The sequence below is a fragment of the Ciconia boyciana genome, chromosome 14 (assembly GCF_034638445.1).
Source record: "Ciconia boyciana chromosome 14, ASM3463844v1, whole genome shotgun sequence".
NCBI classification, from domain to species: domain Eukaryota; kingdom Metazoa; phylum Chordata; class Aves; order Ciconiiformes; family Ciconiidae; genus Ciconia; species Ciconia boyciana.
In genome coordinates, this window is record NC_132947.1 from 1,159,207 (window position 1) to 1,178,168 (window position 18,962).

General features: G+C 66.2%; 2 protein-coding genes across 2 annotated transcripts; one reads left to right on the forward strand and one right to left on the reverse strand.

Annotated features, from left to right (window-relative positions):
* Positions 1 to 1,973: 1,973 nt before the first annotated feature.
* XKR7 (XK related 7) lies at positions 1,974 to 10,432 on the reverse strand. Its single transcript, XM_072879239.1, has 3 exons — positions 9,987 to 10,432; positions 3,370 to 3,569; positions 1,974 to 3,269 (listed from the first exon to the last, which is right to left on the reverse strand). Exons 1-3 carry the CDS (start codon positions 10,430 to 10,432, stop codon positions 2,317 to 2,319), a joined length of 1,599 nt encoding a protein of 532 aa, XP_072735340.1. The 3' UTR covers positions 1,974 to 2,316.
* A 5,694-nt stretch (positions 10,433 to 16,126) lies between these two features.
* PDRG1 (p53 and DNA damage regulated 1) lies at positions 16,127 to 17,940 on the forward strand. Its single transcript, XM_072879142.1, has 5 exons — positions 16,127 to 16,357; positions 16,487 to 16,562; positions 16,683 to 16,757; positions 17,124 to 17,204; positions 17,532 to 17,940. Exons 1-5 carry the CDS (start codon positions 16,274 to 16,276, stop codon positions 17,612 to 17,614), a joined length of 399 nt encoding a protein of 132 aa, XP_072735243.1. The 5' UTR covers positions 16,127 to 16,273; the 3' UTR covers positions 17,615 to 17,940.
* Positions 17,941 to 18,962: the final 1,022 nt, after the last annotated feature.

Sequence of the window (18,962 nt, forward strand, 5' to 3'; positions counted from 1 at the left end):
CTCTCTGCCTTTGGGGGGGACAGGGAGAGGGGATGGGGCTGGGGGGAGCCGGGGGAGCCAGGGGAGCCGCCCCACACCGGTGCCCGGTCCCCATGCAGCCCATCCCTGGTGGCTTCCTGGCTCCGTGAGTGGGACCCGGCGAGGAGCTGGGCACCGCGTGGGGGCTGCGGCAACGCTGCTCGACGCCTGCGGGGGTGAGCCCCGGCCCCAGCCTGGCCCCCCCGGCCGCTGCCCCCAACCTTCCCTGAGGAAAAGAGACACCACCACCACCCCCCCCGCAGAGCCACCCCGCGCCCAGCGCTGCCCCGGCGCAGCTCAGCACCCACCGCCGGGGTCTGCCCGTTACCGGCGGTGAAGGAGGGGTGTGGGTCGCGGAGGGCCCGGCCCGCTGCCCAGCCCCTGCCATGCTCTGCACCCTCCTCCAAAAGGGTTTCCGAGGCTTCCAGTTAGCACCAGTTAGCACCAGTGACCCCAGCAATGGCCCGCCCCAGCCCGCTGTCACCCTGGCCTTCCAGCTACAGAGAAATGGGAAACAAAAGCAACGTGATGCTACCGACACCGTGCACCCGCCTGCCCCGGCCGTGCCATGGAGCCGGGCACCCACCCCATCCCTCGGGGACCCCGCGCCCCAGCCCGGTGGGCGGCAGCCAGAGCCGTTCCCAGGGGCAGCTCCCCACACCAGCCCTCCCCGCGGCCGGCGCGGTGCCTCGTGGCGTGCCTCGGTGCCTCGTGGCACAGCGGGGCCGGTGCAGGGCTGCCCACGCTCCCCTGCCCGCGGCAGGGCTTGGCACCACGGCACGGGGCAGCCGGCGGCCGGGACCCTGCGGGGCCGGTGCGGGGGGTATGTGTGTGTGTGGGGGGGAAAGGCACAGGGGCTGTGGGTGCGGGGGGCGAGGGGCCGAGGTGGTGCAGAGCCGTGGGGTCTGGCAGCTCCCCTGCAAACCCCTGCCAGCCCCCTGCACACACGCGCACACGCACACGCATGCACACGCATCCACACGCATGCACACGCATCATCCCCCCCTTGGGACACGCCTGGCCCCGGGGGGCCACGGGGCACATTCAGCACAGCCCTTCAGGCAGGGGCACGCCAACGGATCCGGGCAGGACGAGGGGACACATTCAAACCTGGAGCCTTCGGCAGCCCCGCTCCTCTGGGGAGACAGGGACAGGCAGGGGCAGGCAGGGGCAGGCAGGGACAGGCAGGGGCAGGCAGGATCCTGGCTCACATTTATAGTGGGGAGCTGGAGGGGGCTGATGCCGACGGGGGGATGGATGGAAACGCTCCCGGGTGGGAAGTGATGCCAAACCCAGGAGGGGAGAAGGGCTGGGGGGGTGAATCCCGCTTTGGGGAGCCCTGGGAATGCCGGCAGCCCAGCACGCCCCCCCGGCAGTGCCAGCCGGGCCCTGCCTCCCCCGGCCTCAGCGGAGGTAGAAAAATGTCACACAAAATGTCACCATTCAGGTGAAAACAAACCCGATGAGATGAAGTGGTTCCAGTAGGGGCGGGGGGGACGATGGGGCGCAGCCATCCCCTGCCGCCCCAGCTGGAGCCGGGGGCCCGGCTCAGTGCCGGGGGGGAGCAGGGTCGGTGCCCACCCGTGAGGGGCTCCCCGGACCAGGGTCTGCACCCCACAGGGCAGCAGGGACCCCATGGAGTGTGGGCACGGCTCGGCCCCAAGCCAGGGGGACCAAGGATGGAGATGACGGGGCTCCCCCACAGCTGGCAGCGCAGGGCAGGGGGAGGCAGGAGACATGGGGGGGTTGGCCAGACCCTGGCTGTCCCCTGCCCCAGCTCCCTGGGGGTGAGAGGAGCCCCACACACACCCCGCTGCAGCTGCACTCCAGCCCCACGGCCCTGCTGCGGCACAGGCACGGGGCAGCCCCGGCACCCGTGTCCCTGCGTGCCGCCCACCTGGGCCATGCCGTGCCCCACCGTGCCCCAAGCCCCTCGCAGCCACCAGCCCCCGGCCCGGGGGCACCCCCGGTCCCCGTTCTGCACCGCCGACCCGGCCGAGCGCTGGGGGGCTGCAGCACCCACCGCCTTGGGCTCAGGCATCGGTGAGGTATTTTGGCAAGGACGAGCCCCGGGGTGAGCCAGGGCAGCCGCTGCGGGCTGGGACGGGGGTCTTGGCTGCGGGAGGGCGGCGCGGGGGGAGATAGCACCGAGAGACCTCCCCGGCCCCCACCCGCAGGGTGCTCGGCACGGCGGCACAGCAGCGCCAACAAACCCAACGGAAAGGCAAACGGCTGCAAAGACGCGGGGTGGCCGCGATGGCACCGGGAGGGCCCCGCCGCAGCCCAGCGCCCCGCACCCTACACGGTGGTCTCATACTCCAGCACCTCCTGGGGGGCACCGGGGGTGCGGTACTGCAGGCGCGGGGTGGTGGGCGACGCGTACTCCAGCGCCAGGATGGTCTTCCGCAGGCGCCGGTCGATGAAGTGGGCGTCCCAGGCCGGGTACTTCTTCCTGGGCAGGTCAATGCGGATGACGGGCCTCTCTGTCCGCGGGGCGCGGGCAGCCGGCGCCGGCGGGGCGCAGGGTCTCACCTGGAAGACGGGCACACAGCTGTCCCGCTCCCCCGGCGCCCCGTCCCGCTCCCCCCCTGTAGTCCGCGGCAGCGAGCGGGGGGGGCTGGTGACGGCGTCTGTGGGGGACCCCGGCACCGGGGCCGGCCGCTGCCGGAAAATGCAGCCCCCGGCGCGGGGGCTGAACATGGGGCCGTTGGGGTGCAAGAGGCAGTAGTAGATGAACATGAAGAAGATGCCGAGGGCGAAGCTGGAGCTGACCACGCAGACGAGGATTAAGGCGTCGAAGTCGGAGGTGGTCTTGCGGTCGTAGTAGAGGAACCAGAGGACGGTGAGGGCGGCGTTCTCTGACAGCGTGATGATGTAGTAGATGCACATGCGGTAGCGGCTCCGTCCCTCCTTGACATTGAACCAGCAGAAGATGTAGATGATGCCCACCACCATGTTGTAGATGATCTCCTCCCACTTGGACATGCAGAAGTCCGTCTCACCCTGGATGATCCAGAAGGTCATGATGCACCAGTGGGTGACGATGAAGATGCCGAAGTAGAGCTGGAACACGGAGGCGAAGAGGGCGAAGGCGATGGCACGGGCGGCAATGGTGAAGAGGTGCCACAGGATCTGCACCACGGCCCCCTTGTAGGACATGGGCATCTTGTCCTCCCGCGAGTCCCGCAGCACCTTTTGGTAGGAGGCGATCATCCACGCCAGGGAGACCAGCGAGGCCGAGGCCGAGAGCCCTGCGGGTGCAAAGCAGGGAGGGGCAGTGAGAGCCTGCGGCAGCCCAGGGTCCCCCCTCCAGCCGCCCCCGTCCCCCACCGCGGGGGCCGTGTCCCTTACCCTGCAGCGGCTCGATGCTGTTCTGCTGCACCATGATGCTGAGCTGCAGCACGAGCTGGGGCGCGCTCTTCAGGAAGGTCTCCAGCAGCCGCAGCATGCTGATGTCCGCGCTCTCAAACATCATCCGCCAGTAGAAGTGGCGGCGGCGATGCTCGGCCTGCCACCGGCTCTGCAGCCCCAGGTACAGCGTGCGGAGGTACCTGCGGGAGGTGGGGCGGGAGGGTGAGAGGAACCCCCGCCACCCGGGCAGCCGAGCTCACCTCCCCCTGCCCACGCCAGGCATGCCCCGTGACCGCTGCCAGCCCGCTCCAGCGAGCCCTTCCCCCCTGATTTGGGGCCGTGGAAAGCCCCCCGTGCCAAGGGTGCCGGGGGCTGCAGGGCAGCAGCGATACTGAGCACGTCCTTGTCCCACCCGGGGACCCAAGGTGCTGGGAAGGGGCAGCTCGTGCAAAGCCAGCTCAGCACCCTGCTGCCCCGCGGCTCACCTGGCCATCACCCCGCTGCCCACCCGGCCACCACGGTGCCCACCCAGCCGTCGCCCCACTCCTCAGCCCCCCCGGTGCTGCCCCTGCACCCTCGCCCCCCACACAGGGTCTGGCTCCCACCTCCAGCCAGGGATCCCGCCCGCAGCCCTGCTCTCCATCCACCCGTGGATTTGGGGTGCCCCAGCCAGCACCACGTCTGGCTGCTTCGCAAAGGGAATATTTTGGTCCCGCATGGCACAGAGCCCACCCTGCCTCCCCCTGCCCCGGCCAGGACGGAGGCACCAGCTGGTCGTGCCGTGCTGCCCGCGGGAAGCTCCCGGGTGCTCGTGCCGGCGCTGCCTTGGCAGGGCTGCGGGCGCGGGCATACATCGGCCCCAGCCATCTGGTCGTCGGCCGGGGGTCAGCGGAGGTGTGCGTGGCACCGACGCACGCACCGGCTGAGTCACCGCCACCAGGGCCCCCTCCCCACGGCACGGGGCCGGATCCGGGCACCTCAGGAGGGGACACAGGGCTGGACGGGTATGGCATCCCCGGGCAGCCCTGCCTGCACCATGGGCCGGCGGCTCCGCTGCCTCGGGGGAGGAAGGAGCCAGATGAGGAGGAAAACAGAAAGGTGAAGCGGGAGGACATTGGGCCATAAAGCTTCCTCCCAGCCGAGTGAAACCGTCACGCAGAGCGACGGCCTCTCCGTCAGCTCCAGAAAGCGCTGCCAGCCGGCTCCATTAGTCCGGAGCGTGGGAGAAACCCTGATCCCAGCACTTTCGGCTCATCCGTCAGCGGGAGGAGGCAGGAGCCATCCCTGCTCCTGCTGCAGGGACAGCTGGGTGCTCCCACCCCTGGGCTGCACGGCCCCAAGACTACGGTGGGGGCCTTCAGCTGGGGCCACCGAGGCCCCCGTGCCACCCTGCTGCCATCTGCTCCCGCCCCGGGCAGCCCTGCTGGCTCCCTCGGCGTGCGGGAGGACAGGGTGGGCACGCCAGTCCCACGGGGCTCCGTGGTCCTCCCCAGCGAGGCTGATGGTGCCCCAGCAGCCCCATCACCGCCTGCCCCATCCCCTCCCACTGCCCTGCCAGGAGCCCCAAAAAGCCCCCCCCCCCCCGAGAGCTGGCCGCCGGGCAAGACAAGACATTGCTGTCAGCAAATAATGCAATTTTAGTAGTTCCGCCCCGGTTTCCAGCGGGTGCTGATGGCTGCAGGGGCCAGCCCACAGCTCCGCGGCCAGCCCAGCTCCCGGCCCCCCCCGGCTTCTTTGCGTTGGTGTCAAAATGATGCTTTAATGTCCATCTTGAGGGGAGCAGCTAATTTTAGCTTTTGCTGCAGCCCATCCCTCGCCGCTCTGGGCGAGAGGCTGCGGCTGCCCGGCTCCCAGCTCCCGGCACAGATTTGCACCCCGGTGCCACCCGCTCACGGCCAGCACGGCCGTCGCGGCACTACCGTGGCCGCTGCCCCCCAGCCCCCCTCCCTGCCAGCCACTGCTCCCGGCGCAAGAAGCGCCCGGGAACGGACCCCCCTCGCTGGCAGGGTGCGAACCAGGGGACAGCCTGGGGACGGAGGGCACAGCGTAGGGGGAAAGCAACGGGAGAAGCGATGCAGAGCCCCGGATGCCGCAGGGCATCGCTGCTGGTCCCGGGACACCCACGCGTGAACGAGGCCTGGGCACCGGTGACCTCATCCTCTCCCTGTAATCAGCCTCACTAATTGGGCTCGTCAGCACCGTGATCCCGCTGGCTGTGGCGCACAGCAGACCCCGCACGCAGACCCCGGGGCTGCGCCGTCCCCGGCTCCTCAGCCGCTCAACAGGTGACCCGTGGCCTCCCCCAGCTTTCGGCGGGGGCACAATTATCCTCCCGCCTTCCCGTCAGCTCCATAGATCTCATTAAAATGAGATTTCATCTCCCATCAACTTGCCAGAATGAAATGTTGATTCTTATTTGTTATGCATTTGATCATCCCGTGGTGTTTCACCCCAGAGAAACATCCCCGCGCTGACAGCGTACGGCGAGCACTTACCAACCCAGCGCCACAGCAGCTGCATGGGAAATACAGAATCAATCACTTGAAAAAAAATCATTTAATTTTCAAAAAACTGATGATGAGGCAGAAACCGACCGCGAGAGCTCTCAGGGCTAATTGCTCCCTCCTTTGTATTGCAAAGAGTAACCCAGTGAACCCCCCCGCAGCGGGAAGGTGGTGGGCTCGGGTAGGCGCCGGGTTTGCCGGAGCCCCGCCACAGCCGGGTTTGCTGCCGGTGGCACCGTTTGCCCCCAGCTCCCAGCTACTGGCCCCGGTTTTCAAGTGTTGGAAGAAAAGAAGTGAGAGGAAAAAAGCCTGGCCCTGGTTATAACCAAATCCGCTAATTGTCATCCTCAGATGGAAGAAGATGAGGGACCCCCTGGTCTAAGAGTGAGCGATACGGAGTATGATTTTCCTAGACGGTAATTTGGGATATCATCCCTTAATCCTTTATTTAAGCAAGAAATTTGCTTCCCTGTTGCAGCCATTTTAATCCCTTACACATCCCACCAAGTCAGGTCACCAGGGAGAGCTGCACACGAGCCCGGCTGGCATGTCACCGCGCTGATGAAAGCCCCCGCGTCCCACCGTCCCCCTGGGTCCCCGGGGTGCTCAGGGAAAGGCTCGATCCTGCCCTAAAAAGCCCTTTGTCCTGCGCACTGGGGCCGGGCAGGGACCCCCAGCAAGTGACTGACCCCAGCGCTGGGTCCTGCAGTGGGACAAGCTGACACCCCAAAGCTGGGTGCCCCCAGGGCTCAGGAGAGGGCTCATGAGCAGGCAGAGCAAAGCCCCAAGGACCAGAGGGGCCGGGGGCGGGGGGAAACCTGCGGGTCCCAGCTCTGCCACCCTTCGTGAGCCCACCCAGGGAGCTGCCGAGGGCACCCGTGCCCCGCGGGGCTGCCACTGGACTGGCATCAGGACCGAGGGGTGGCACCAGGGCCCCGAGCCAGCAGAGGATGGGGGGACACGGGCTGATGGGGGGCTTTCAGGGAGGAACTGTGAGTGGAGAGGGCACCCCGGGTCTGTCCTCGGTGACCCCCAGGCAGCCAAACCAGGTGTGACCCTGGGCTAAAGCAAACACGGGGGCACAACGGGCACAGGCAGGGCTGTCCCCGGTGCAACGGGACCCGCAGAGACACCCCAGCCAGCTGCCAGCCCACGGAGGTGGCAGGGGACCCCTGGCACGCTGCCAGATGGGAGGCACGCGTGGCGTGCCCAGCATCCCTTCCCTTCGGCGTTTCTTTGGTGAAAAAGCTGGTGACTTTTTGCGAGCAGAGTGGATAACAATTCCCTGAGCTGCAAAACCATCCAAGAAGCAAGCCCCCGAGCGCGGCGGTGGCACGGGCCCGGCTGGGGCCCGAGCCGCTGCTGCTTACACGAGCACACGGTCATGCAACCGGCACTGTCTCCAGAGAGCATCTGTGGCAGAGTATTTGCATTTGCATCATGAACAACTAACTTCAGCAGCTTCTCGCAGCAGCTTTAATTTGGGATGATCTCAGAGGTAGTGCTCAGAGCTGGCGTGCCTTTGCGCCCTGTGTTTTTGTGATTTGGGGGTCTTTGCCACAACTGGGGCTCGGGGCTGCACAGCGATGGATTTGGTAGGGGGGAGACCCACCGAGGCAATCGCAAGGCAGGGAGGAGGCAGGTAAATCAGGGAAGGGGGAGATGTTCGGCAAGGGGCACGGTGCCCTGGCGAGGGAGAAGCCTTCCCTTCACATCCAGCATTTATTCAGCACTTATTAAACTGCCACATCCACCTGCACCGGATCCAGCCTCACTAATGGGTTTAGCAAACTGCATTTAACTGGTCACCCGAGCTAATCCCAAATCCCAAGATTAGAAAGAGCTTCAACTGCAGCTTGAGACCGACATGTCCTGGAGGGTCAGTGCTGAGAGTTACCGCTTTAATTGGCTTAAGAGCCTTCGTGGTGCAGCAGATCAGGAGAGCACGGCTGACACCACCGGGAGCGAAGCCCCCAGCCACAGGCTGGCCCCAGCTCAGGCCAGGACCAGGCAATGGCCCACAGGGTGCTGGGGCCAAGGCCGGCTGCAGGCAGGCTCGGCGGATGGTGGGCCAGAGAGCTCCTGTCCTCTCCCTCACCAGCCCCTCCAGCACATTAGGCAGGGTTTGCACCCATCCTGCGGCCAGCGTACCCCGAGAGCTGCCGCGGGGATGGAGTGGGATCGGGGAGGGGCAGGCAGTGGCTGTGTTGGGGAGGGAAGGGGCAGGAGCCCCCCTAGGACAGCGCACGCTGCACTGTGAAACAAAGTTAGACATCCCGGGAGCATCCCCGGAAAAGCAGCAGACGAATGAATGCATGCAGACAACAACAGGGAGTGGAGGAGCCTCTGTGCCAGAGTAGCTCAGGAGGGGAAACAGCACCGAAACCCGAGCCGGAGCGCTGCCTGCTCAGAGCATCGTTCCGGGAATTTGCCAGTGTCTCCACTCCCCTCCCAACACCAGCCTCCCCGGGAAGCAGCTCGGTGCCAGAGCCACGGCTCTTCCCCAGCGCCCTGAGGATGGAGCTCAGCGGAGCTGGGAGGGAGCAGTGCCGGCTCCACGGCACAGGGGAGGAAGGTGCCAATAAACCATCAGCTCGGGCTTCTGGAGGGTCTGCAGAGACGCAGGCAAAGGGCCTTGAGCCTGCTCCAGTCTGCCAAGCTGTCGCTCGCCCTGCCTGCACAGCCTGCCTTTCCCAGGCCCAGGAAGGGGCAGGCAGCAGAAATGCAGCCCCGGTGGGAAGCCTGGACAGGCTGGGGATGACCGGCACCTCCTCACCTGCCACCCCGCAGACTACAGCAAGCTCTGAGCAGGAGCACGGGGAGGCACCTGGGAGGAGGATCCGAGCCCAAGGTTCCCGGCAGGACTCCGCTCCCCCGGGACCCGGCTGCCGTGGCCAGGCAGGCTCCCCAGCAGGCCCAGCACCACCCGGCCGCAGGGAGAGCAGGCCTGTGCCACCCAGCTGGGCTGCGGGCTCCTCACGCCAGCTCCTGCCCACACCCACAGCTCCTGCCCACACCCACCCGCACCCACAGCTGGGCTCTGCTGGGGGCTCTTCCCCACCACTCATCCTGCTGTGGCTGCAGAGGGATCGGTCCCCATGCCCCCCCCAGCCGCCTGGGCCCCTGCTGCACCTCGCCATCCCCACCCGCTTCCCCCCCCCGCCGTCCCCACCTGTGTCCTCTGTGCTGCACCCTGTTATCCCCACCCAAGTCCCTGCTGCACCCTGCCACTGCTTCCAGCCCCAGCCCAGCTCCATGACCCCCGTGCCTCCAGACCTGCCCCAGCTGCAGCAGGGGGGCGAGGCCCTGCAGCAGCCCCATCCCAGTCCCCTGGCCCCCCTGTACCCCCATACCCTCGTGCCTCTGGACTTGCCCCAGCTGCAGCAGGGGGATGAGGCCCCGCAGCAGCCCCCTCAGCCCCATCCTGGCTCCTTGTCCTCCCCATCCCCATCTTGTCCCTGTGTCCCTTGTAGCCCCCCCGTACCTCCAGACCTGCCCCAGCCGCAGGAGGTGGATGAGGCCCTGCAGCAGCCCCATCCCGACCCCCGTACCCCCCTACCCCCATCCCCGTACCTCCAGACCTGCCCCAGCCGCAGGAGGTGGATGAGGCCCTGCAGCAGCCCTGTCCCGACCCCCGTACCCCCGTACCCCCATCCCCCGTACCTCCAGACCTGCCCCAGCCGCAGGAGGTGGATGAGGCCCTGCAGCAGCCCCGTCCCGACCCCCGTACCCCCCGTACCCCCATCCCCCGTACCTCCAGACCTGCCCCAGCCGCAGGAGGTGGATGAGGCCCTGCAGCAGCCCCATCCCGACCCCCGTACCCCCGTACCCCCATCCCCGTACCTCCAGACCTGCCCCAGCCGCAGGAGGTGGATGAGGCCCTGCAGCAGCCCCGTCCCGACCCCCCGTACCCCCGTACCCCCATCCCCTGTACCTCCAGACCTGCCCCAGCCGCAGGAGGTGGATGAGGCCCTGCAGCAGCCCCGTCCCGACCCCCGTACCCCCGTACCCCCATCCCCGTACCTCCAGACCTGCCCCAGCCGCAGGAGGTGGATGAGGCCCTGCAGCAGCCCCGTCCCGACCCCCGTACCCCCGTACCCCCATCCCCCGTACCTCCAGACCTGCCCCAGCTGCAGGAGGTGGATGAGGCCCTGCAGCAGCCAGACGCAGAGGCGGCAGCAGCCGCGGGGGCCGCGGGCGCTGTCCTTGGTGCTGCCGGCGCTGTCCTTGGTGCTGGCGGCGAAGTCGTACACGAACCACCTGAAGCTGAGCAGCTGCACCACCAGCGAGGGCAGCAGCACGAACAGCAGCGTCAGCCCGAACCACCACCGCTGCCCCCGCACGTAGTAGTGGGCCGCCAGCCACAGGTCCGAGGCGCCGTCCGCGAAGCAGACCAGGAGGGCGCAGAGCACCCAGCAGCCGTCCCGCAGCCGGTACCGCCGCGCCGGGGGGGCCGCGCCGCCCGCCCGCCTCCCGCCGCCGCCGCCCTCCGGGCTCTCCAGCCGCACGGCCGGGCCGCCGCCGCCGCCGCCGCCGCCGCCGTCCGACTTCGCGGCCATGTTGTCGGGGGAGAGGAGGAGAAAGGAGGGAGCGGGAGAGACTTCCGGAGGGAGGACGGCGTCGCCGAGCCCGCCCCGGCAGCGCCCGCCCCCGCCGGCCTCGCCCCGCGCCCGCCGGCCGGCACCCGCCGCCCGCTCCGGCCCGGCCCGGCCCCGCCGAGATCCCCTCCTCCCCGCCCCGCCCCCCCCCGCCCCGGCCGGCGCCGAGAGCCCCCGCCCCGGCCCCGCCGCTCCCCCTCTGGAAAGGGCAGCCGCCCCCCAAGCGCCGCCGCGGGGCCCCGGGGGAGCGCACGGTGCCGGTGGTCGCCTCCCCGCGCCCGCGCCGGGAAGGGCAACCGGCTCCCCCGGTCGGTCCCGACCCCCCGGGCTCCCCGCCCGGTGCCAGCGGGTGCCTCCCCGCACCCCGCCCCGGTCCCGGCGGAACCCCCCGAGGCGGCGGCCGTGCTGTCCGGCCACCCCGCACCCAGCTCGTCAAGGACCGGAGCTCCCTGGGCAGCTGCTGGGCGGCCTCGGGCTCCCCCGGCCCCGAGTCTCAGCCCTCAGCCCATGGGTCTTGCCCTGGAGCGGGCCGGGGCGGTGGGACCCCCCCACGGGCCTGGGCGGATGGATGGAGATGCTGCGGGTGCCTCTGCTCCCCCAGGGCCGGGGCAGGGCCACAGGCCACCAGGCGCCAGCCCGAGATGGCCTGAGGGAGTCCCAGTAGGGACCTGCTGGGCTGGGCCTGAGCCCTGCTCTGGAGGGACAGTCCCGGAGGGACTTGGGGAAGTCCCTGAGGAGCCGCACAAGCGGGTGAAGTGCCGAGGTCTCCGGGTGGACCTGGGGCACGGGGGTTTGGGTGCACGTGTGCCCAGATGCTGCCCTGCTCCTCGGCTCTGCCCCACCATCTCTCCTCCTTTTGTTGCCCATCAGAGTTGGGATGCAGCGTGTCCGGCAGAGCCAGGCTGCCCTGGGCTGGCCGACAGCGCGAGGGGCTGCTACCGCCGCAGGACCCGTGCTCGCATGAGGAGCAGCACTGTGCCGGCACGCCCGGCACTGCTGCGAGGGAAAAGGCGTTTTGCTCCCTTGCAGCGTGTCTCCGGGGAGGGTGATCACACGCAGGCAGCTGCCTCATGAAGGCAGCTTCAGCCCCCAGCGCGGCCCAGAGGGATGCTCGCTGCATTTCAGCCCCCAAGGCTCAGCCCCGCGTGTCTGCCTGCGGAGGAGCCACGCGTGTGGCTGGAGCCTGGCCCACGGCGAGCACGCCGCAGCATGCGGCGAGGGGGAGCGTGTTTTATCCAGGGAAACACGGCCAAATTCCAAACTCCGCCTTGCGGAGCAGCAGGGGGGGATCAGCGCAAACGCGGGGTGAGTCTGGGTTCCCGGTGCCCAAAACCGAGGGAGCAAGCTGGGGGGGAAGGCATTACTCAGCACAAGGGAGCAGAGTCAGGCCCTCGGCGAGGCTCTCTCAGTGCTGCATGTATTAGCATGGGTAATGTGACTTAAATACCTAACCTTGAGATGCTCCTCACAGATCCCCTTGACAAATGCCTGTCTGGGGGAGGGGATGCTCCCAGCATCCCAGAGCCCGAAGAAAGGAGCCTTTCATCCGCTGCCGGTCAGGGCCAGGGCCCCTTCAGAGGAGAGGCTCCGCTGGCCAGAGCCCCCGCCGACGCCTGGCCAGCCCCAGCCCTGTTTGGGCTCAGTCCCTGGGGAGTCTCTGTCCTGGCTGGGCAATGGAGCAGAGCCGGTGCCACTGTGATGGCACCAGGAAGAGGGGACCTGGAAACCAGGGAGAGATGGACCCACCTTCCCTCACAGACCCTGAAACACCCCCTCTGAAACAGCAGTTAAACATCCACAGCCTGAGAACATGGGGACTGTGGTTTGAAGTCTGATTTATCTTAACAACAAGCCCCAGCAGCCACAGGAAAAAATGAGAGAGGAAAAAAAAACCCTATAAACATCCCCGAAGCCTTCCCGTGCAGCTGTCAGCAGGCAGGGAGGGTTTCTAGCTGCATACATAAAAGTGCTGCAAGGAAGAAAAAGGAACGTGCTGAAACCAAACCCTGCTCTTTCCACAACAAAACACACAGCAAAGCAAAGCAGCCCTTGGCAGCAGCCGGGCAGCTGGTCCCTCTGACTGCCCGGTTCCCAGGGCAAGTCATAAACGTGCAACTGGTCCAAACGGGTCTCCGGTCCCCGGGCTGACTCCAGCTTCCAAGCGAACGGCCTGCCCCCGGCACCAGCTCCAGGAGGAGAAATCCATGATGATTTGTGGCTGGCTCAGAGCTTGGCTGGGGAGGGCAGCACCAGCCACCACTCGCTGCCCTATGAAAGTTTTCCAGGTGCCCGTGGCTTTGTGATCCCTCCTGCTGCAGCAGACTCAGCTGCAGCTTTCCCCACGCCTGTGCTGGGCCAGGCCCCCCCTTCCCGGGGAGCGCGGCCCCTGCCCCTCCATGCGGCCCAACATCCCTGGCAAAACCCTGCCTTCATTGCGCTGTGTGACGTGCGTGACTCCAGACGGTCACTGTGCTTCCCTCCGCTGCTGCCAGCACACGGGCAGCACATCCTTATCTCTGTCCTCATCCCCATCCCCATCCCATCCCTATCCCTATCCCCATCCCATCCCCATCCCCATCCCCATCCCATCCCATCCCATTCCCATTCCCATTCCCATCCCATCCACATCCACATCCCATCCCCATCCTTATCCTTATCCCAACCCCATCCCCATCCTTATCCCCATCCCCATCCCCATCCCATCCCATCCCCATCCCCATCCCCATCCCATCCCATCTCATCCCATCCCATTCCCATCCCATCCCATTCCCATCCCATCCCATCCCCATCCCCATTCTTATCCTCATCCCAACCCCACCCCCATCCTTATCCCCATCCCCATCCCATCCCATCCCATCCCATCCCCATCCCATTCCCATTCCCATCCCATTCCCATCCCCATCCCATCCCATCCCATCCCATCCCTATCCCCATCCCATCCCCATCCCCATCCCATCCCATCCCCTCCCATCCCATCCCCATCCCATCCCACCCCATCCCCTCCCATCCCATCCCCATCCCATCCCATCCCATCCCATTCCCATCCCCATCCCATCCCATCCCCATCCCCATCCCATCCCATCCCATCCCATTCCCATTCCCATCCCATCCCATTCCCATCCCCATCCCCATCCCCATTCTTATCCTCATCCCATCCCATCCCATCCCCATCCTTATCCCCATCCCCATCCCATCCCATCCCATCCCATCCCATTCCCATTCCCATCCCCATCCCATCCCTCCCGCACAGGCTCTGAAAGCCCTCCCTCCCCCTCGCCGTGCTGGGCAGCGTGAGGGCTGCTGGTGGAGGTGGTGGGAGAAGGTGTCCAGCCCGCTGAAGGGGACAGCCACCACCCAGCCAGGCCGTGCTTCCCGAGCACCATCTCCAGCTCCGAGCTCCCCAGCCAAACCCCTCTCAAGAGGCCGTGTCCGTGCGTGTGCGGCAGGACAGACAGACAGGGCTTTCACTGCCCACAGAGCTTTTTGTCACTGGCCTGAAAAATGTGTCCCCCAGGAGGCAAATGTAGCTCCGGCTCTAGCTGGGGTCCCAGCACACATCACGAGAACCAGGCACTCTTCTCTTCTGATCCCGTCAAAGCAACAAGGATCAAATGCTGCCTTCGTGCCCGGCAGAAGGCAGAAGCCAATCACTCCGCGGTGGATGCTGCGGTGTGAGGCTGCAGGAGAAAAGCAGACCCATGTCCCGCATCCTGCGTCCCTCATCCCGTCCTACGTCCTGCAGCCCACCCTGCAGCCGACCCCGGTGCCCGCGTCCCGCTGGGACTCCGCAGGAGCCAACCCTGCGATGGTGGATGGGAAGCAGCTGGCCCCGATCCAGTCTGTAGATCTCCAGCCAGCCGCCCCCACCGAAAAAGGAGCATTTCCCAGCATTGGCACCCAGCCCCAATCCCGCTGCCTCTTTTGGTTGATGTCAGGAAAAAACCCAACCCGAGTGTGAATCACTCCCAGGCTGGCCAGGATGCTGCGCGCAAGTGCTCGCTTCCACCGCTCCCCTGGAAGCCGCCTTATTTTAGCACACGCCGCCGCGGACGGAGGAGCTCTCCCCAGTTAACTGTAACAAATGACCTTATGGGATTAGGGCCCATAATCTTCCGATCTGGGTAATCTCCCTTAAGGGATTATTTGCCCACGGAAGTGTGGTGACCACCGGCCAGCCGCCGCCTGGCTCCCTCCATCCCTGTCCCCTGCGGTCCCTGTGCGGCCATCCCCGTCTCCGGCAGCCCGGAGGTGCCACAGCACCGGGGGTCACCGTGCACCCTTCGGGGAGCTTCTCGTGAAGATGAGTCCCGTGAAGGGCACGAGCCAACGGGCCAGGTCCCCCCCACCCCAGATGTTTCTCCTCTCCCCCACCCCATGCTCGCTGCCTCGGGGAAGTCACCGTGGCTCCCTCCCGTAAAAGCACCGATCCAAGACGGGCTGGAGGTCCCTCCACCATCAGCGGGGAAGCGATGGCGGCACCGTCATCACACGACGCCGAGCGGCGTTGCCAGGGAGGCCGTAACGGTGTGGCCAGCCCCGCTGCCGGCAGGGACTACGACCGGGGAGCAGCCTCGGCCGGGCAGTGCCACGCTGAAGGTCACTCACCGCGTTCTGGGCTATTTGCGAGCGCAGAGCCCTGGGCAAGCGCGGAGCACACCGTTACCGGTAAGCGACAGGAGCGGGACCAGCACCTGCGCGGTGCCTGGGCTGGAGGGGAAACCGGGCCGGCGGCTGCGAGCCGGGAACCCGGCGGTTTCACCAGGGAGCTGCTTCGGGGCTCTGCCCAGAGCGGGGCCACGGGACACGGAAACCCCCGTCCCCCGTTACCCGCCGGCCCCAGGCGGGCTCCCGGGGCCCCTCTCCTCGCCCGGCGAGGGTCTGCCAGTCCTTGCCATCAGTGCTGGGCCTCCCGGCATCGCCGACACCCCGTTTCTCTGTGTCCTCTCGCTCGTGGGCCGGGTGGGGTGGAAAGAAGGGGACTAAAGCCATTTTGAGGTGCGGTATTTCCCCCCTTCCCGTGGGCAGGGTCGTTCAGGGCAGAAGACCGACGGCGGTGCCTTGCAGAGGGCAGGGGAGGGCGGAGAGGGGGCGGGTTTTGACGGGGCATAAATAATTCACGCGCGTGGGGTCCCGTGGCGAGGCGGGGGGCTGTCAGCCCACGGTCCCTCCCGGCTGCGGGGAGCGGGGCTGGGGGTCGGGGCTGGCCGCTGGGCCGGGAGCCCCCGCCGCCGGGGCAGACGTGCCGGGGCTCAGCGCCGCTCGGCCGCACCGCACGCTCCGCTCCGTCCTTCCGCCGGGCGGCGAGTCCCGTGGGGCCGGGGCCCGCCCGGGGTCCCCGGTGATGGCGGACGAGATCCCGCCCTCGCGCTGTGCCGCCACTGCTGTGGGCGGGCGCCTCCCTCCCCGCCCACGTCCACTCACGCCCCCTTCCTGCGAGCCCGGCCACGCGTGTTTTCGGCCACGCGTGTTTTCAGACACGTGGCCCGCGATAGCCAGCCCCGCACCCCGGCCCAGTCCCCACTAGCTCGGGGGACGGCGACGGGGGTGACCGCAGTCCCGCGGGCGCGGGGTTGGGTTTTCCAAACCCTCGCGTGGGTTCGTGGCCCGGGGGCCGCGCCCGGGGGCGGCCGCGAGGGGGCGCCCTCCTCCCCGGCTCCCTCCCGCCGCGGAACCCGCCTGCGTGGCTGCGGCTGCCGCCCGGCGGGGAGCGGCGGCGGACCCGGAGCGGAGCCGGACCCGATCCGCGGCGGACCCGGAACGGAGCCGGGGCGGCCCCGGACCCGGAGCGGCCCCGGCAGCGCCATGGCGCGGGACCCGGCCTTCGTGCTGCGCTACCTGGCCGAGGTGGAGGAGCTGGCCGAGGACGTGCTGGCAGCGCGGCAGCAGGTACGGCCCGGCCCGGCCTCGCCCCCGGCCGCCCCCCCGGCCGCCTCCGGTAGCCCCGGCGGGCCTCCCCCCCGCCCCCCCCCGCGCCGCCGATAGCCCCGAGCCCCGGCTGCCTCTCTCCCCCTGCAGATCGTGGACCTGGACGTGAAGCGGAACCGGAACCGCGAGGCCCTGCGGGCGCTGCAGAAGGACCCGGAGCCCGACGGTGAGGCCCGGGCCCGGCCGGCTGCGTCCCCCGTGAGCCCCGGTGCCCGAGGAACGGCTGCGTGTCCGGGGAGAAAAGCGGCTCTGCAAAAGCCTTTTCCTTTTCCTCCTCTACCCCCAGGCAAGGCCATGGTCTGCTTCGGGAACATGTTCATCGAGCTCCCCAAAGCACAGACCAAGGAGATGCTGCAGAAGGGTAAGGCGGGCGGCCCAAAAGGCTCTGCCTACGAATAGTCTGAACTGTCCTAAGATTTTAGAAAAATAAACAGGGTTCTCTCCTGCGCTGGGCTTCAAAGGGCCCAAAACCTCCCACCGGCAGCCACAGGCAGATTCTGGCCGTCGCCCGGCTGTCCAGGCAGCGCCCTGGGAAGCACGTTCGGGCACGAAGCAGCCCGGGGCTCAGCCCCGTGGGCGGCGGAGGGCGGGGGGGGAGCCTGAGGCCGCTGGGGAAGAGCCCTCTCCCGTCCCCCGGGGCTGGGCGCCCACACTGAGCGTCCCGCGGGAGGTTCTGCCTGCACCCCAGAGCCCACAGTGCTCCTCGCTCCTGTCCCGCTTGTCTCAGACCAGGAACATCTGGATGAGGAGATAAACAACCTCCGGAAAGAGCTGCGCGTGAAAGTCAACCGCCTCTTCGAAGCTCAAGGTAAACGCTCTCGTTCTGGAACCTTCTCAGTATCTGGGAGCAGACGTTGCGTGTCAGGAGGGTCCAGAAACTCCTGAGCTCTGTGTGTTCTGCATCCGCTTTCCCGCTGGCTTTGCAATTCCTTCCCTGCTCCAGCAGTACTGTGCGGCTCCTGGTGCGGAGCCGTCGCCCGCCAGCACGCTAAACGGGCTCCCACAGCACGCCAGGGTGACCCCGCATCAGCTTCCAGGGCTGTCCCTGCCCTCCCCGCAGCCCCTCTAGAGTTTCACGTGGGTCGCTTCACTTAATTTTGTAGCAAAATCCTGATTTTTCTGTGTGCTCTCTCAGGTAAAGCTGAACTGAAGGGATTTAACCTGAACCCCATGACCGCTGAGGAAATGAAGTTAATCAGTCGCATCCTGGAGGGCTGAGGTGGCCGGGCCATCGTCACAGCCGCGTATTCGGGCTGTCACCTGTGGAGCTCACGCTGCCATAGCCACAGCCTTTGGGCTTTGCAGGAGGACACCGGCGTGCCCGGACCCCGCCTCGGACAAGGTCCGCAGTGGGTGCTGGGAAGCGTTTGGCTCCTCAGCTACGACGCTGCAGTTTCCTTGGATCGCGAACCCTTCCTGCTCCTTGCTGCAGCCTGGGTGGCAAAGCTGCGTGGAGGCATGGGCTGGGACACAGCGCTGGGCAAATGCCCGTGGCCGGGGTGGAAGTGGGATTATTAAAATCAGAGCAGCGAGGCATTCCGAACTCTGTGTGTCTGTGGTGAGTTTCTATGCAAGTGCTTCTGGAGTTTGGCCTCAGAGCTGGTTTATTGTTGTGTCGGGAACAGGAGTAGGAGGAATTGGGAATCCACAGCGTGCCCGAAGCACAGAAGAGGAGTTGTGTGTGCCTGTGGTATTAAAACAAGGCCAAACTATACAGCTGAAGCATGTCAGGAATCTCTTTAAGATGCGTAGGGAGGGACAGGAGGAGGCAGCATCCTTTTAGTCTCACTGGGAAAACATGTTCCGTTAAGTTGGAAGGCAAGAGACCACAGAAACGAGGCTTTCAAAACTAGATGAAGGGATAAAATGTATGTGTATTTTAAAAAAGCAGCCTGAAGAGGGCTGAGCAGGAATAGTCACTGAGCCCATCTTGTAGTAAAGGACAATTGATTTAACCAGTAATGGTTTCTTCAAAGGTTTTAACATTTATTGTCTTCCACGCTACCCTCCTTAGTCTGAACTTCCTATCCCAGCACGACTTGGTTAAGACCATAAGAAGATTTTTAAAGAATCAATCATGTTTAGTAATGGACTGCGGTGAGTTTGATTTTTTTCTGTGTACAGGAAAGTGTCTGGGTCCTGCCAAGCCCTTTCTTTTTGGAACTTCTGTAAAGATATTTCTGGATAGAATTTAAAAACTTTAAACATAGCCGTTGTCCTTGTTTCTCTGGCTCTCAAGGTAGCTCACCCGTTCTGTCAAACGTCGGACGCTTAATGCAGAGCTGGGCCCGCTCCCTCGCTCTCTTCCCTTCTGCAGTGTCTGCACAGCCGTGCAGAACTTCAGCCACGGCACCACCGTCTTCCTGGCTCCCTGACCACCTTCCAGCCTGACAGGTCAGAGGTGCCTCCTCCAGGCAGCCCGGCCCTGCCTTGTCCGGTTCCACACAGCCTTCAAATTCTGCAGAGTTCTGAAAAACACCCTTAAAACTGAGGTGTGATTTCCTTAAATCTAAAAAGCCAACTACCGTTGCTTGATCTAGCTTTTAAAATTCTGTACCTAACGCCA

Bases quoted from the DNA above. Each gene is read 5' to 3' on its own strand.
- XKR7 (XM_072879239.1), bottom strand. From the start codon at position 10,432: ATGGCCGCGAAGTCGGACGGCGGCGGCGGCGGCGGCGGCGGCGGCCCG. The intron at 3,570-9,986 runs GTACGGGGGATG...CACCTCCCGCAG, and splicing joins CAGCTGGGGCAGGTCTGGAG to GTACCTCCGCACGCTGTACC. The intron at 3,270-3,369 runs GTAAGGGACACG...TTGCACCCGCAG, and splicing joins CAGCATCGAGCCGCTGCAGG to GGCTCTCGGCCTCGGCCTCG.
- PDRG1 (XM_072879142.1), top strand. From the start codon at position 16,274: ATGGCGCGGGACCCGGCCTTCGTGCTGCGCTACCTGGCCGAGGTGGAG. The intron at 16,358-16,486 runs GTACGGCCCGGC...CTCCCCCTGCAG, and splicing joins TGCTGGCAGCGCGGCAGCAG to ATCGTGGACCTGGACGTGAA. The intron at 16,758-17,123 runs GTAAGGCGGGCG...CGCTTGTCTCAG, and splicing joins CAAGGAGATGCTGCAGAAGG to ACCAGGAACATCTGGATGAG.